This window comes from Numenius arquata, chromosome Z, assembly GCF_964106895.1.
Source record: "Numenius arquata chromosome Z, bNumArq3.hap1.1, whole genome shotgun sequence".
Classification (NCBI taxonomy): domain Eukaryota; kingdom Metazoa; phylum Chordata; class Aves; order Charadriiformes; family Scolopacidae; genus Numenius; species Numenius arquata.
The window spans coordinates 75,153,208-75,167,977 of record NC_133616.1 but is presented as its reverse complement, the minus strand read 5'-3'; the positions used below and the strand labels follow the sequence as shown (position 1 = coordinate 75,167,977).

At 43.6% G+C, this 14,770-nt stretch overlaps 1 protein-coding gene across 1 annotated transcript in view; it reads right to left on the bottom strand.

The window, feature by feature from the left end:
* The window catches only part of SNX30 (sorting nexin family member 30), a 48,901-nt gene that overhangs the window by 16,975 nt on the left and 17,156 nt on the right, over positions 1-14,770 (bottom strand). Inside the window, exons 2-3 of the mRNA XM_074166185.1 lie at positions 10,498-10,686; positions 3,138-3,248 (exon numbers count right to left, since the gene is read on the bottom strand). Coding sequence (XP_074022286.1) covers positions 3,138-3,248; positions 10,498-10,686 — 300 coding nt within the window. The remainder of the gene's footprint in view (positions 1-3,137; positions 3,249-10,497; positions 10,687-14,770) is intronic.

Genomic DNA, 14,770 nt, shown 5'->3' with positions numbered 1-14,770 from the left:
AAAAAAAAAAAATCTCTGTATGCATATGCCTTTCCCACCAACCCTAGCTGATGTGGGACATACATGTACCTCCTAGAAAAACCCAGCCAGCATGACTTAGTTGCAACACAGCTACATTTTGACCACTATATTTAGTTCTTATAATTTCAGACTTGTCTTATTAAGCATAGCGTTCAGATCAGTCATTCTAGTTAAACCAGCATAAGGTACAGTCTAATCAGACTTATTCAGAAGAATAATGCTTAGTGCAGTAGTCTTCAGGGAGGAAGAAACTCTCTTCGCTTGCTTTGTAAACTTTGGCAGGGACTCCAAGTCACTAACCCAGCAGGGGATTTAGTGCAGGAGGAAAGGCAACAGCTGGAAGACTACAGAACCCTAGTTCAACCAAACACATGGAGACTGTCGCTGAATAATCACTAGAGTTTGAGCATTTGAGACCCAGAGAAGAGTGCACCTCTGTTACAGAGACTTCTGCCATTTAACCTGCTTTTAGCTATAGCAGTAGTTATAGTCCTTTATATTTTAGGCCTTTGGAGGTCCATCCAAAGTAATCAGTATGCAGAGCTAGCAACTGATATCCTGCTTTAACTGTTACTTATCTACCTTATAGTCTGCCTTTCCCTGCTGTGACATGTGAGCAGAGCTCATTGCAGTCATAAATGGCTTCAAGTATCCAAACTTTACCATCCAAAGAAAATATTAGGCTTATCTATCATGTTAGACTTATCTTTCTAGTCTAGAGACAGATCTGAGAGACTTTTTAGTGTTGTTTGCAAGAACAGACTAGAATAAGTCTCAGATCATTTAAAAAAAAAAAAAAGTAAAAATCAGTAACCTAAGAGGCGAAAAGGAACCCATACTCAGTTTAGTTTGGGCTCCTAAGTGTAGTCTATCATGACTTGCTGGACTGAGAAGACATCATTTGTTACAGAAAGGTTTCAGGCAGAGTCACTATACGAAGATTAAGACAACCCCCTTTCAGTATTTTGTTAGACAGAAGGCCTCCAGGGATTGCAGTATCTCCAGTTACAAATACAGATAACTCTGATGTTGCCTTGAAAAATCCTTTCAGAATACACTTGAGTCACAACGAACCTCAAATGGCCTTTAGCTTCTATTCCCCATCAACTTCTAGGCAATAAATACAGAAAGCATTCAGCAATCTCCCTGCCATACCACTGCACGGAAAAGATTAATAGGAAATTCCGTAACAGCTAACTTGTACACAGAAATATAAAGCAGGGCAGTGCATCCTTATGCTTCCAGATTTTCTAGAAGAGAGGCACTTAAGAGACTGCCTTTTTCTGCAGCCAGTTTCACGTCCAGTATTAGAGTCACTTGTGCCAAATTTGCTGTTCTGTGCGCAACAAATTCCAGGTCACAGCAAAGCACTTTGATTCCCTGGCTGTGACTCACCTTCTGCTACTAGACTATTATTTATTGCCTTGCAGCCTTCAGGCAGGACTGGAAGCCTGTTAGTACACTCAAGAATCTGTAGAAGCTTAACCTTGATAGTTCCAGCTGTTCAGAGAACAGCGAGGAAGAAAAGAGTGCCTGGGCAGCTAACACATTAATCTCATGTCTCCACTTTACCCCAGCAAGCTCACTCCCTCTCTTCCCTACCCCTCAGTAAACATATTTGCTGCCAGTTAGTGGTGTCATATGATTTTGTGAAGTATTTCTTATCTTTGAGAGACTGAGCTATTATTTCACTTAGAGGCAAGTCCCAGAGAAATTAAGGACTTAAGTAGTTCTCTACCCTGGAACAGCCTAACTGAATGCTTCTCACACAGCCTAGCCCTTGCTGAGGGAGGCAGAGCAGAGAAACTGCCCCCCATCCCAGATGGTCAAGCTAAGGTATGCTAGCAGTGTTGTTATTTCCTGATATTCACCTCCTACAGGCTTTTTTGAATTTCTTTGTTCAGAAGAGCTGATGGTGGTGATCTTGCAGGCCTCCTACCTTTTCACATCTTCTATGGCATGAAAAACAGACTGCTGAAGATTAGTATCAGCCTTTTTATATCACAGAAAGGTGGTCAGACTGCCAGCTTCAGAGACAAGAATGGGTGCAGTAGTTTAGCTAGTCTCGTTACAGAATCACAGAATGATATGGGGTTGGAAGGGACCTCTGGAGATCATCTAGTCCAACCCCCCTGCCAAAGCAGGTCCACACAAAGCAGGTTGCAGAGGAACGTGTCCAGGTGGGTTTTGAACATCTCCAGAAACAGAGACTCCACCACTTCTCTGGGCAGCCTGTTCCAGTGCTCTGCCACCCTCAAAGTGAAGAAGTTCTTCCTCATCTTTAGATGGAACTTCTTAAGTACAAGTTCATGCCCATTTCCTCTTGTCCTGTCACTGGGCACCACTGAAAAAAAGGTTGCCCCCATCCTCTTGACACCCATCTTTTAAGTATTTATAGGTGTTGATCAGATCCCCCCTCAGCCCTCTCTTCCCCAGACTAAAAAGACTCAAGTCCCTCAGCCTTTCTTCGTAAGAGAGACGCTCCAGGCCCCTAATCATCTCTGTAGCCTTCTGCTGTACCCTTTCCAGCAGTTCCCTGTCTTTCTTGAACTGGGGAGCCCAGAACTGGATGCAGTACTCTAGATGGAGTAACTAAACTTCTGCATACTGAAGCCATGCCATAGCTACCAAGCCAGAGCCTAAGATTCATAAGTGTGTGCTATTGAATGTTAGCACAAATAGTTTTAAGACATTTTCTTTAAAATCAGCTCAAATGGCCATCTTGAAAACTGACTGAGACTGGGACTTGAAGTATACCTGTGTGGCTTTTCATAAGCCCCAGATACTCAGAAATGTAGATTTAATAACTGAGCAAACAGATGAAGCATATTCCATCTGTACCACAACAAATGTCATCACCTTGCAGTCCCTATGGGAGGCTGCCAAAACTCACACCTCAGGCATGCCACCCAAGAAGAGTCTAAGCTTCATTATCAGTCAAGAATGGGAAGCTATTCCCACTCCACTAGAGGAGTATGAAGCACCATATTTAAATCTAAACACTACAAGAGAACGAAATACTGTATTTAAATCTAAAGGGACATATCACCAAAATATCACCCTTGCAAGACAGATACAGAACTGTCCTTAATAGCAGATTCTTGCTTACTACCTACGGGAATGAGATGTGTTGGCTGAGACTCTTCCAGCTTGTTTCTCAACCAGTCGAAGTCTTGGTACCGCCGGCGGACAGAATACTCTGGCAAATCAAACTCTGCTCGCGTGGTCTGGAAAAGAAGAACAGGATATGCTCAGTCTGCACCAAAATCTCCCACTTCAGAGCGTAGCAGCAAATACAGCACAGCTGTCACTGGTAAGGGGGAAGCCAGACAAGGCGTGCACAGGGACTCCATCCCCAAAATCATGTTTGCAGCCAGCATGAGAGAAAGATCCTCTGGCCTTTAAGGCACTCAGAAAGACAGCAATATGAAAAATGGTTACTTGGAGCTGATGTGTTCTTAAGATTTATTCATACTTCATTACATGTTCTGCTCAGATAAAATTTATGGGAGGAGTCTGTGGAGACAAGACAAGTTTGCGGAGAAGGCTGTTTGAAATCTTCATTCCAAGGACAAGACTATTTTAGCCAACAAGAATTAAAAGCAAACATATTCAATGATTTGTTTATTCTATAAGGTGCATTAACCATGGGTGAAAAAATGTTTCACCACTGCCCCGTATTCCAGAAGTGACAGACTAATTAAACTCCTTCAAGGGCAAAAGATTAGAACATAAGCCATTGCTAGATTTGTGAAGCACTTTTTATTGACTTCTGAGAGGAACAGATCAGTTTGCTTACATTATGTATATCTGATTTGAGATACCACTACACTAAGTTAAATCTTTAAAGTTTTCATTCTTCTGTGTAAGGAATAAAACTTGCCATTACAAGTTCAAGACAGAAGGTAAATATGCAGAGAAACTTCCAGCAAATGTTTTATCCAGTCCTCCAACAGTCCATAGCCTGGAAAGCTGACTGCATGGGGCTGCTTGCACAGCACATATTGCAACTGCCTAAAAGCTCAAAGAAAACTGTGCACTAACTAGGAGTCTCTGCCACAGAGCCTAGTATTGTGTATTGTGATAGCCCCCACTGGAAGAGAGATGGCCCTTATCATTATGTCCCACTGAGAAGCACAGCTCACAGAGAAGCCCAGAGGGCTGTATTTAGTTACAGACAGCATCCAGACCATCTTGCAATGAAGGTGATGCTGCAGTGCCAGCCCACTACTTGTCTACAGCTAGATAGCAAAACCACTGCATTCTGGGGAACACACCAGCCCTCCTAGCTTCGAACGGGCAGCGAGTCCAGCACCATATTGCTTTGCTACTCTTAACCACTGCAAACACCTGCTCATTTCCAGCACAGATTTTGTATTTACTTCCAGACTGACAGCAACTGCCCTATATTTGGAGAGCAAAGTAGCAGCCTTTAAAAGCATGGATGTCTCTTCACTCGCCCCCTGGATGGCTCTAGCTCTTCAGTGACTGCACATTACTCTCATCAATCCTTACTGGGGATCCTGTACAAGTTCTATGCCAGAAACCTCTTTCTAGGGAGAAGTCAGCAGCCTTAACACACTATCAACAGAACAGTAGCTCTAGTATACTATAAACAGCATGCTGGTGTGATACTACGTATTAAATGGCTTGCTTTCTAGAAAAGGCAGGCATAGAGAGACAGTAAAGAAGAAATCAAGCTCACCTCCTCCCTCCTTTGACCTGCTAGCTATGGTAAGAGATGTACACATTAGTCCACGGACTAACATAATGAATGCTCACCAATGGAGCAGTTGTATTTGTAGATGAGGGACTACCAAGACCTAGATACCCACTGCAGCTTTGCGCTTTACTCAGCTACACCTCAGAGTAACACCAGCTTATCTAATGCGTTAGAGTGTCACACTATAAATGAGAATTCTGAGACTTCGTATGAGCCATTTTCGCTTGTTTTAAGTAAGAAACTGAAAGGCATCACACTAGAACAAGATAATTCACACACATGTAGACAGCCCTCAACAGGCAATGATGTTGACTGTTTTGTTCTGTTAATAGGGCAGCTATAACCTGAGCCTTGCAGGAGACAACCTGAAATTAAAAAAAAAAAGGTAACAATTTAGTAGCAGGGAGAGTTTTTGTGAACTGGCTGTCACTGAGCAAAGACTTCTTAAAAGATCAGGCAGTGAGTGAGAGTAATCAATGTGCATACACACTATTGTGTCTTACCCTGCACCATGAGGATGAAGGTAAAGGCTCTCATCTGTTAGTGCTGAGAACCTTATTAACCAATATTCTGCTAACAGTTAAGGAAAACTGTATAGGTAGTATTTAGTCCAGAAGTAGGAAAGCAGGATAAGTCCCAGTACACAAACTTTACAGTTGTTATCACTCATCTCTAGCAAACTGCTCCTGCTGCCTTTACATCACAAGCAGATTTGCAAAGTTTTCCATATATCAGGTTTTGTTCCTCAGAGAGAAGCAAATGAAAATACATCATAGTCAACAGCATTTCAGTGTTTGCTGTGTGGGCTGTCAAATCTAGACAGCCAATAAGCTCTTCAAGACTATTTGGACTGAACATAAGGGCCCTTCAAGGTTTTAACGACACTTCAATAATGCTGAAAGAATTTGGATCTCAGATCAAACTGTTCATTAGCTTAGCACGAGTTATTTTTTCCAAACTACACACAAAAGGGAAGAAGATCTTGCCACTGATCAGGGATAGTAAGTGAAATGTCTGCATTTTTGACACAGTTGAATTCCTCCTGCTTTCCCAGTAGGATTCATAGATCTCATATTGCAAGGACAAAGGTCTGTCCCAAAGGAAGATGAGAAACTTATGTGGCAGATCTCAACCTCCTAAAAATAATGGACAAGACATTTCCAGGGATTTATTGAAGACTCCAGCACAGTTCCACTAAGTCAGCACTGCAGTATTCTGGGCTCACATTTACTTGCTGGAAAGCAGGCAGGGTTACAGACACTTTTACCTCTGTTTTTGGAATAGTTTTGACTTGAGGCAATATTAAGGCAAGCACCAAGTCTTGGTCTTGTGTAAGGCTTTGAGAGGAAAAGTGTCTTTTTTGAGAGGACTTCACAGCCAAACCTGTGATGACTATGTGAAAGTATTTCTGTACCCTAGTTCTAGTCTTTTCTCACTACACCTGATTGTGGATTCCCCTCCATGTTACTATTTATTTGGGGAAAAATCTTCAACTAGAAAAAGAAGAGAATGGCAGAGGGGGGAAGGGATCAAGGTTGGTGTTCTTAGCAGTTCTTCAGAGTTTTGTTTGCCTCAAGTAATTTAGTCCCTTTGAAAAAAGAGATCAGCGCACTTAGACCTGCTCCTCTCTAGCAATTTAGCTGTTTCATGTGCTCAGGTAATCTATCCAATGAATGCACTGGAAGCAGGAGGAGAAGGACAGGAAAAAGAAAACAAAACCTCCACTTCAGTGCTGTCTGGTGTGAAAGCCTCTCCCTTTAAGCCTGCAGAGAAACTGCATGGTTTTCAGGAACAGCACGCAGCTGCTCAGACCTCCATGAGGCACATAAAGCAGCCCTGCCGTCCTAGAAAGTACACAAAAGTGAAGTTAGAAGTACACTTACTTACGTTTCCCTCAGGAGAGATGACTACATAAGGTAAGGGTAAGCTTTATTTCCCACCCCTCCCCTCCTCAGAAAGTTCTGCTTGATAAAATCCCTCTAGTGTGCACATCAGTATATCTGAAGAGTATAAAGATGTATCATCTAGAACACCCAAGACACTTCAATCATCACAGACATGACCAATTAAGTTCCAGCCCAGGTCTCACCCACCTTACTGGTTTTACTAGCCTCCCTGTATAAGAAAACAGGGTATGAAAAAATCAAGAGAGCCATGTCTGAATCACCGTTACCATTATTTTGGGGATTCCCATTATGTTCTTTAAATGCGTTCATCCAGAAGACAGGCTGGGGAGTGCTACCTAGCTCTTACTAGGAAGCTGTGAAAGCAGGAGCACAAGCAGGACCAAGTAAACTTCTAAGCTTTCTTCTCAGCTTCCCTGCAAGCCATTGTTTTGGACCAAATGCTTTGGACCCTTCCCCAGCCGCCACCATCTGCTGACAAAGGTATCAGTAGACAAGAGATCTGGGGCACACTGCAAAACTTCTCTTTCTTGCTGTTAGGATGAAGGACCTTTCTAAAGAAAGAAAAAAACACACACAACACAAAAACAAGACTGTAGTCAGGTTACAGTTGTCCCTACAGTGGTGTCCAGTCACAGCCACAAGCACACGTTACAGCAGTAGCAATTACATTCCCCTCTGCTACCTAGTGATGCCACTTTTCAAAGCAAGGAAGTCTTCAGCGTAACTCATTCTAGGACCTACATTTATCCAAACCTTTGAGGTTCCAGTTGCATTCTTCAGTGGAGTAAGAAAAAAAAGCAGCCACCCCTGCACCTCCTCATCCAGAGCCACCAGAGAGACCCTTTCAGTCCTTTACGGGTCTCAAATGCCTCTCATACGAGGCTGCAAGGGAGATGGTGGGAAGGTACAGCCTTATACTGATGGCAAGAGCAAGGTCTGCTATAGAACTTTGACCTACAACCTGAAGGTGCAAGCATCACTCAGCACTGTCTAGGGATTGTTCCTGTGCAGCTTTTTGGCCATGTTTAATTACGGCTTTCAGCTACAATGGCTGGTTAGGCAATTAGCTTGGTATTAAAGAGGCCTTATCTGTATGGCAAGAATGAGTCAGACCATTAAGACTGTTAGTCTTCCAAACACCTTTTATTTTTTTTTCTCTTTTTTAAACAATGGTAGATAGTGCTAGAGGTGCTGACCCTAGAGGTGAGGTTAGCCAGAAATTTACAGGAATAACAAACCCAAAGAGGTGAGGCTTTCATGGTGATTGATAAGAATAAATTATGCACTGTTTCACAACAGTATTCATAGAATCATAGAATGGTTAAAGATCATCGAGTTTCAACCCCCCTGCCATGGGCAGGGACACCTCCCACTAGACCAGGTTGCTCAAAGCCCCTTCCAGCCTGGCCTTGAACACTTCCAGGGACGGGGCATCCACAGCTTCCCTGGGCAACTGTTCCAGTGCTTCACCACCCTCACAGTAAAGTATTTCTTTCTGGTATCTAATCTAAATCTCCCCTCTTCCAATTTAAAACCATTACCCCTTGTCCTGTCACTGCATCTCCTGACAAAGAGTCCCTCTCCGGCTCTCCTGTAGGCTCCCTTCAGATATTGAAAGGCTGCTATAAGGTCTCCCCGGAGCCTTCTCTTCTCCAGGCCGAACAACCCCAGCTCTCTCAGCCTGTCTTCATAGGGGAGGTGCTCCATCCCTCTGAGCATCTTTGTGGCCCTCCGCTGGACCTGTTCCAACACATCCATGTCCTTCCTGTGTTGAGGACTCCAAAGCTGGACACAGTACTCCAGGTGGGGTCTCATGAGTGCAGAGTAGAGGGGGATAATCACCTCCCACGACCTGCTGGCCACACTTCTTTTGATGCAGCCCAGAATCCAGTTGGCTTTCTGGGCTGCCAGTGCGCACTGCCGGCTCATGTTGAGCTTCTCATCCACCAACACCCCCAAGTCCCTCTCCTCAGGGCTGGTCTCCAGCCATTCTCTGCCCAACCTGTATTTGTGCCTGGGATTGCCACGTCCCAGGTGTAGGACCCTGCAGTCGGCTTGGTTGAACTTCATGTTATTTGCACGAGCCCATCTCTCAAGCCTGTCCAGGTCCCTCTGGATGGCATCCCTTCCCTCCAGCATGTCGACCGTGCCACCGAGCTTGCTGTTGTTGGCAAACTTGCTGAGGGTGCACTCTATCCCACTGTCCGTGTCTCTAACAAAGATGTTAAATAGCACTGGTCCCAGTACCGACCCCTGAGGAACACCACTCATATTGTAATGCTATAATATAGCGGATTTACGTGCTACAGTGAGATCCAAAATAAAACAAGTGTTAACAAACAGGTAGGTAGATATACAAAATCAGAAGTACAGGAAGAGGGCTTTTTTAATTTTAAAAAGACACTGTTGGGTAATATGCCTGATCTAAATACAGTAAATACTTTACCCATGTTCCAGAGTTCTGCTTTAAGAAGGGACCCTTGTATGAACACAGGTTTTCAAGCAGAGGAACATTATTCCTCTGTGCAAAGTGCCACTGCTTTGAGATACATTATCTTGACAAAATAATCGGATCTTAATTTAAGGGAGAAACAACTTCAGCCAATTTTAGCCATTCACTTATAGAAAGTTGTGTCTCCTTTTGTGTTTCCTGTTCCTTCTGATCATGTAACAAGTTGCTCCAAATAGAAAAGATCTCTACAATACTTCTTAGCATTTTCTAGTAGCTAACAGCATTTCTTGCAAGAGTAAGACACTGAGAGCAACAAATAATGACAGGGCTATGACAAAAGTGTGCAGTAGGAGGTAGCTACTATTTTAGAAAAACCACATTTTATCCTGTGCATCTTGAAAGAGGAAATTTGGAGTAGGAATTTGGGGGGGGGGGGGGAAGTGTCTGTGGCCTGTAAAGTCTCCCTTATATCAAAGGAAAATATTCTCTCCAGTATAGAGTGCCATTTAAGTAGGCCAGAGGAATGTTAATCTTTCTGGACAAGTGGATCAAGCATATTGCTAGTGAAGTTAGTGAACGCTTTTTGTCTTAGGTAACTGCAAGTGCCCAAAACAGATGTCAACATCACCTAGGAGCTGATGCTAATGAGAATGAGCTAGTTAACAGAAATCAACCTTTCAGTTGCAAGTGCAGTGGACTTTTCAGATCACTTTTCTTATTAGTGTAATTAGACTGCATTAATGCTTGTACTACAACACACGCCAAAAAAAAAAATCTCTAGCATATTTCTTTTGGTAGGCAGTAGCATTCTTAGGCTACTTAGTTTTAGCAGCAGCTATACAGCCTTCTGTACCAACCAACAACTGCATGGAAGCTAGTTTACAGTTGAGGACCAAGAATATGATTTAGGTAAGTGGCTGACAAGAGGAAGTGTGGTAAACACTTAAAGCAACAAGCTTGTAGCATTTCAGAAAAGAACAGACACAAAATGTGAGATGCTTAACAGTGAACCAACAACAAGGCACATTCCCCTTCAGGGGAGGTAACTCAAACCAAATGGGTGTCAGATTACTTTATATGAACAAACTTTCAAGTTAATGAAAGAAACTGGCCTTGCAAGTTTACAAACAGTTCTGTTCAAGAGTCAGAGACAAAAATCTAAGCTGACATGTTAAGAGTTTTGCATAGTTTCACATACTGAAGTTGTAACAGTTCTGCTAAGAGAAGTCACACCTTCGACATATTCACAAGGTACCGAAAGTCACTAAGTTCTTGTCTTTAAGAACCAACTTAAAGATAAGGAAATACAATACAGGGCACAGACGTCCAGAACATACCCTAAAAAAACTCCCTAAAGAAAAAAAGCACTAGGAAAGGTGGATATTACTTTGTACCTTTGTTGTAACCCTGTAGGTGATATATGTCTCCATTGTGCACACATGTTTTTTGGGATCATCAACAGAAACAAAGAGGTCTCTAGTTTCCCCATCCAAGTCATCGTCCAGCTGCAGTCTGTTGAGGAGAGATGAGGAAGAGGCTGGGCTAGAAGTGTCCACAGGCGTGCCATTGGGTAGACTGAGATCCTGTATTGGAGAGGAAAAAACAGGAAGTTTTCAGTAAGTGAACAGATTCACTGTAAAGCAGAATATTCTCAAAGATGCCACTTGCAATAAATAGCCCTTTACACTAATATATTACAAGGGCTATTTATTTCAGCAGCTCCAAAGGATCACCCTTCTCCAGGACACCTGGGAAATCCCTAAGGTCTGGGCTTTGAGCGTTAGGTTGTTCGACTGTTCCACAAGTTGCAGAGAAGCACATTACCGCTGTACCTCCCCCTTGTGTGGTGCAACCTGGCTTCTATTCACGAGGAAGTAGAAGTATTGCTGAACCAACTTAGACGCTGAAAACAAAACAGCTAGGCAAATCAGGAGACCTACTTGTAAGACAGGCTTCAGGCAAAGTGGCAACAGTTCAGTTGACTGGAATGCAGTCAGCCTTCGCCCCTGGAGACTCCCATAGTAGAGGAAGGAAAGACAACTTCTGTCAGAGGCTTCCCATCTAGTCCATTAACTTCCAAACACTTCTGACAGCAGTCAGAGACTGAACTGCCACCGCTGCACTACAGGACAGCCACAGATCATAGACTCACAGAATCACAGAATGATATGGGGTTGAAAGGGACCTCTGGAAATCATCAGATCATCTAGTCCAACCCCCCCTGCCAAAGCAGGTCCTCCTAGAGCAGGTTGCACAGAAACATATCCATGCGGGTTTTGAATGTCTCCAGAGACAGAGACTCCACCACTTCTCTGGGCAGCCTGTTCCAGTGCTCTGCCACTCTCAAAGTAAAGAAGTTCCTCCTCATCTTTAGATGGAAGTTCTTATGTTCAAGTTTGTGCCCGTTACCCCGTGTCCTGTCACTGGGCACCAGTGAAAAAAGACTGGTACCATCTTCTTGACACCCATCTTTTAAATATTTATAGGCATTGATCAGTTCCCCCCTCAGTCTTTTCTTCCCCAGACTAAAAAGACCCAAGTCCCTCAGACTCTCCTCGTAAGAGAAATGCCCCAGGCCCCTAATCACCTTTGTAGCCCTCTGCTGTACCCTCTCCAGCAGTTCCCTGTCCTCTGAACTGGGGAGCCCAAGTTCAAGACTGCAGCACCACTGTCCATGCACACCTCCCTTTTGGAGTCCTAAGGCTGATGAAAACACTGTGTTTTGCTTCTAAGTCTCCTCATTCCCATCCTCCCAACATCAAGAGTATCATCCAGTGCCTAGGGAAGACAGGCTAAAAGAATCAGCAAGTGGCTATATTAGGAAGAGACTCACAAGGGTTTGGGAGGTCTGTAATTCCTTGAAACTGAGTCAGCAGCAGGGAAAAAACAAAACAAAAAAAAACCCAAACCCCAAACTTTATAGCCAACTTGGTATATTCCCACACCTTCAAGTATCACACTTTGATACAGTACTTCCTACAGCTAGTGGTTACTTCAGTTTGCATAAATATCACAGCAACTTCACATGTGTTCTCTGCTCTGGTTTTGTAGCAAAGGGATCTGACAGCATATGACAAGTTGTACGGTATGTGGGAAAATCTGGCAACAGTATTAGGAAGTCCCAAAGATCCATGGCTCTTCTTTTCAAAGAAGAGGGGAAGCTTTTTGTTTGAACTAGTAGCATAAGAATAGATTTATCTGCAGAGTGTTTCCCTTCCAAGGGCAAAGGTTCCTCTGGTTGCTAGACAGAGAAATATCACTACAGCTAAGCAGCATATTAACTACAAGTGTTTTAGTTTTAGAATTAGCCCCAGCTTCACAGAGTCTTTAAGAGGCCAAATGAGGACTGTAATCTTAGCAAAGCAATCCTGTTTGGGTAAGATTCTCTTTGTCCATCAGTACTCCTTATGCAATTGTGGTTTACGTTACAGCTGGACATGGGTAGTCCCTGTCTTCGAAAGAAGCCCTCCTTTGTTCAAGGGTTCAGAATTACAGGTGAGAGCTTCAAGTTAAAGCTTGTTACAAAGGTCTACCTTTGACGATGGCTACAAACAGGGCTAAGTTCCTACCAGTCACAAGCCCATCATGTCAGTAGTGGGATTTTTATAGACTGTTCTCTATCTGGTGCAGTCCTGCAGAACCATCTTAGTACTGCTTTTCACCCCAAGGAGCACCTTATGAAGTAGGGAGAATAATGCTTTAGCCTAGATATTTTGGAAAAGGAGTGGTCTGAATTATTGTCTGCTAACAGAGAGCTGAGGTGGATTCTCCCAGCTAATCCTCAGAAGTGGTTGCCAACAGATGAAAGAATTCAGATTTAACTGGCAAGTGAGCAAGAATTGGAAGGTGGGCACTCAAATGCTCTCTTAAGAGGGCAAAAGAGCAGGATGAGCATGGCATATACATGAGGAAGACAGCTTGAGCTACACAAGCATCTGGCTCAGACTCAATACAGCAGGAGCGTGTACAACAGGAAGAAGCAAGGCTACAATAACTCAGCAGATAAGGAGTTCTGTTGGAGTTACACAAACAGAATAAGCAGAAGACAGGATAAGATTAGCAACAGGAGATGGCTTCAGAAAATCTGCAGTTCAGCTAGGCGGGAGAATTTGGCTGAGCGCAGTAAAGAGCAAAGCAAACCCTGGGACACCACAGTAGCTGTAGACAAATCTGTTCATTTTCAAAAGGAAAAGACAGCTCTTCATTGCCCATGTGCAATAAGCATTAGTATAGGACAAGTTGTGCCAGAACTACAGCCAGTCAAATTCTAACCTTCCAGTATGGAAATGAATTAACTTGCGGAAACAGCTTAAGCCTGGTTGCACAGGAGATCTCAAAAGCTTCCTTCCAAAACAGAGCTTGAAGAATATGACAATTTACTTAAAACATGAAAACTCTGCATCAGGGTGTCAGAACAACTGCCGGAAGGATCAAAGACGGAGCTTGTAGCCACTTGCATGAAGTTAGCAACTTTTCCTCACCAATTCTGTTGGGAGATAACAATATCATAATAGCATGTCTTGCTCTTTTTCAGCAGGGCAGGGATTTGTGAAGGCTGGAATCCACTTCAATCTACTTGAGTGTATTCTTGCAGTCATGGGTCCTGTAGAATGTCTCAGGTCTTAAAATAAAGGCTGTAATAGCTTTGCCTGATCTCAGCCTTGGATGAGACACCCCATATCTAGAAGTAAAGCTTCTAGACCAACTCTGGTTAGGAGCGGGAGGGCTGCTAGCTGCAGTAGGGTGAAAGGACAGAAGATGCGTACATTGAAAGCACTGCTGTGCTATACTGCCTGGTCTGTGATTGCAGAACCCTCCCCTAGCAGTCACAGCTGGCATCACGCCCTGCTACTTGGCTAGTTTTCAGTAGTTGAAGGCCAAGTGAGAAGCTAACTATTTGTCCTTCTTAATGGGTGGAGCCTCCTAGCCAACTGCCCAAGGAACAATGCTGAACCTTCACTTTAACAGTAGGCAGGATCAGTTTGCTGAAGCCTTATGCTATTGCTAGAAAGAGGTAGGCTCTGAAGTGTCACAGCAGATGGCCTAGCAATATAAGGTGTCTCAGGCTATAACCCTTTCAGCAGAGCACCTCCTCATCATGTTAGCTGGCACTGGCTTTCTTCCACGGGACTTGGATTTTTTTTGCAGTTGGGGAAGCAAGACTGCATCATCTGTTCTAGTCTGCTTTTACCACAGAAAGAAGACCATGTCCTGCAGAGCCTAGCAGGAAAGATCTGCAGCCATCTGCATTTCTACTTGTCAGTGTAGTTATCATACTCACAAGGATTTGAAATACTGACTAGTATTAGTTGTTTTATATAACAAGGAGTCTGACTTCAGTGCCAGGGACTCATGCATCAGCTTCGCCTTTAGCGCACCAAGTAGCTGCTCATCCCCCGTTTGAAGTACCTGTCTGCATTATCAGATATCAGCACAGTCCATGTCCCTGCAGGTATCTGCTGCTCACAAAGCTCTTCACAGAAAAAAGCTTTTTCCTCACATCACCTGTTACTCACAATAGTCAGCCTGCCATGATCCTGAGCAGTCCCACAGTGGGGAGGAGGGGAGGCTGCTTCTGGCTGCCAGGCAGATGGAATGGAGGACAGGTTCTGTCAGACATTCTTCAAGTCTTAGAGAGTATCCATGAAGACTTCCTCAAGTTTCAAA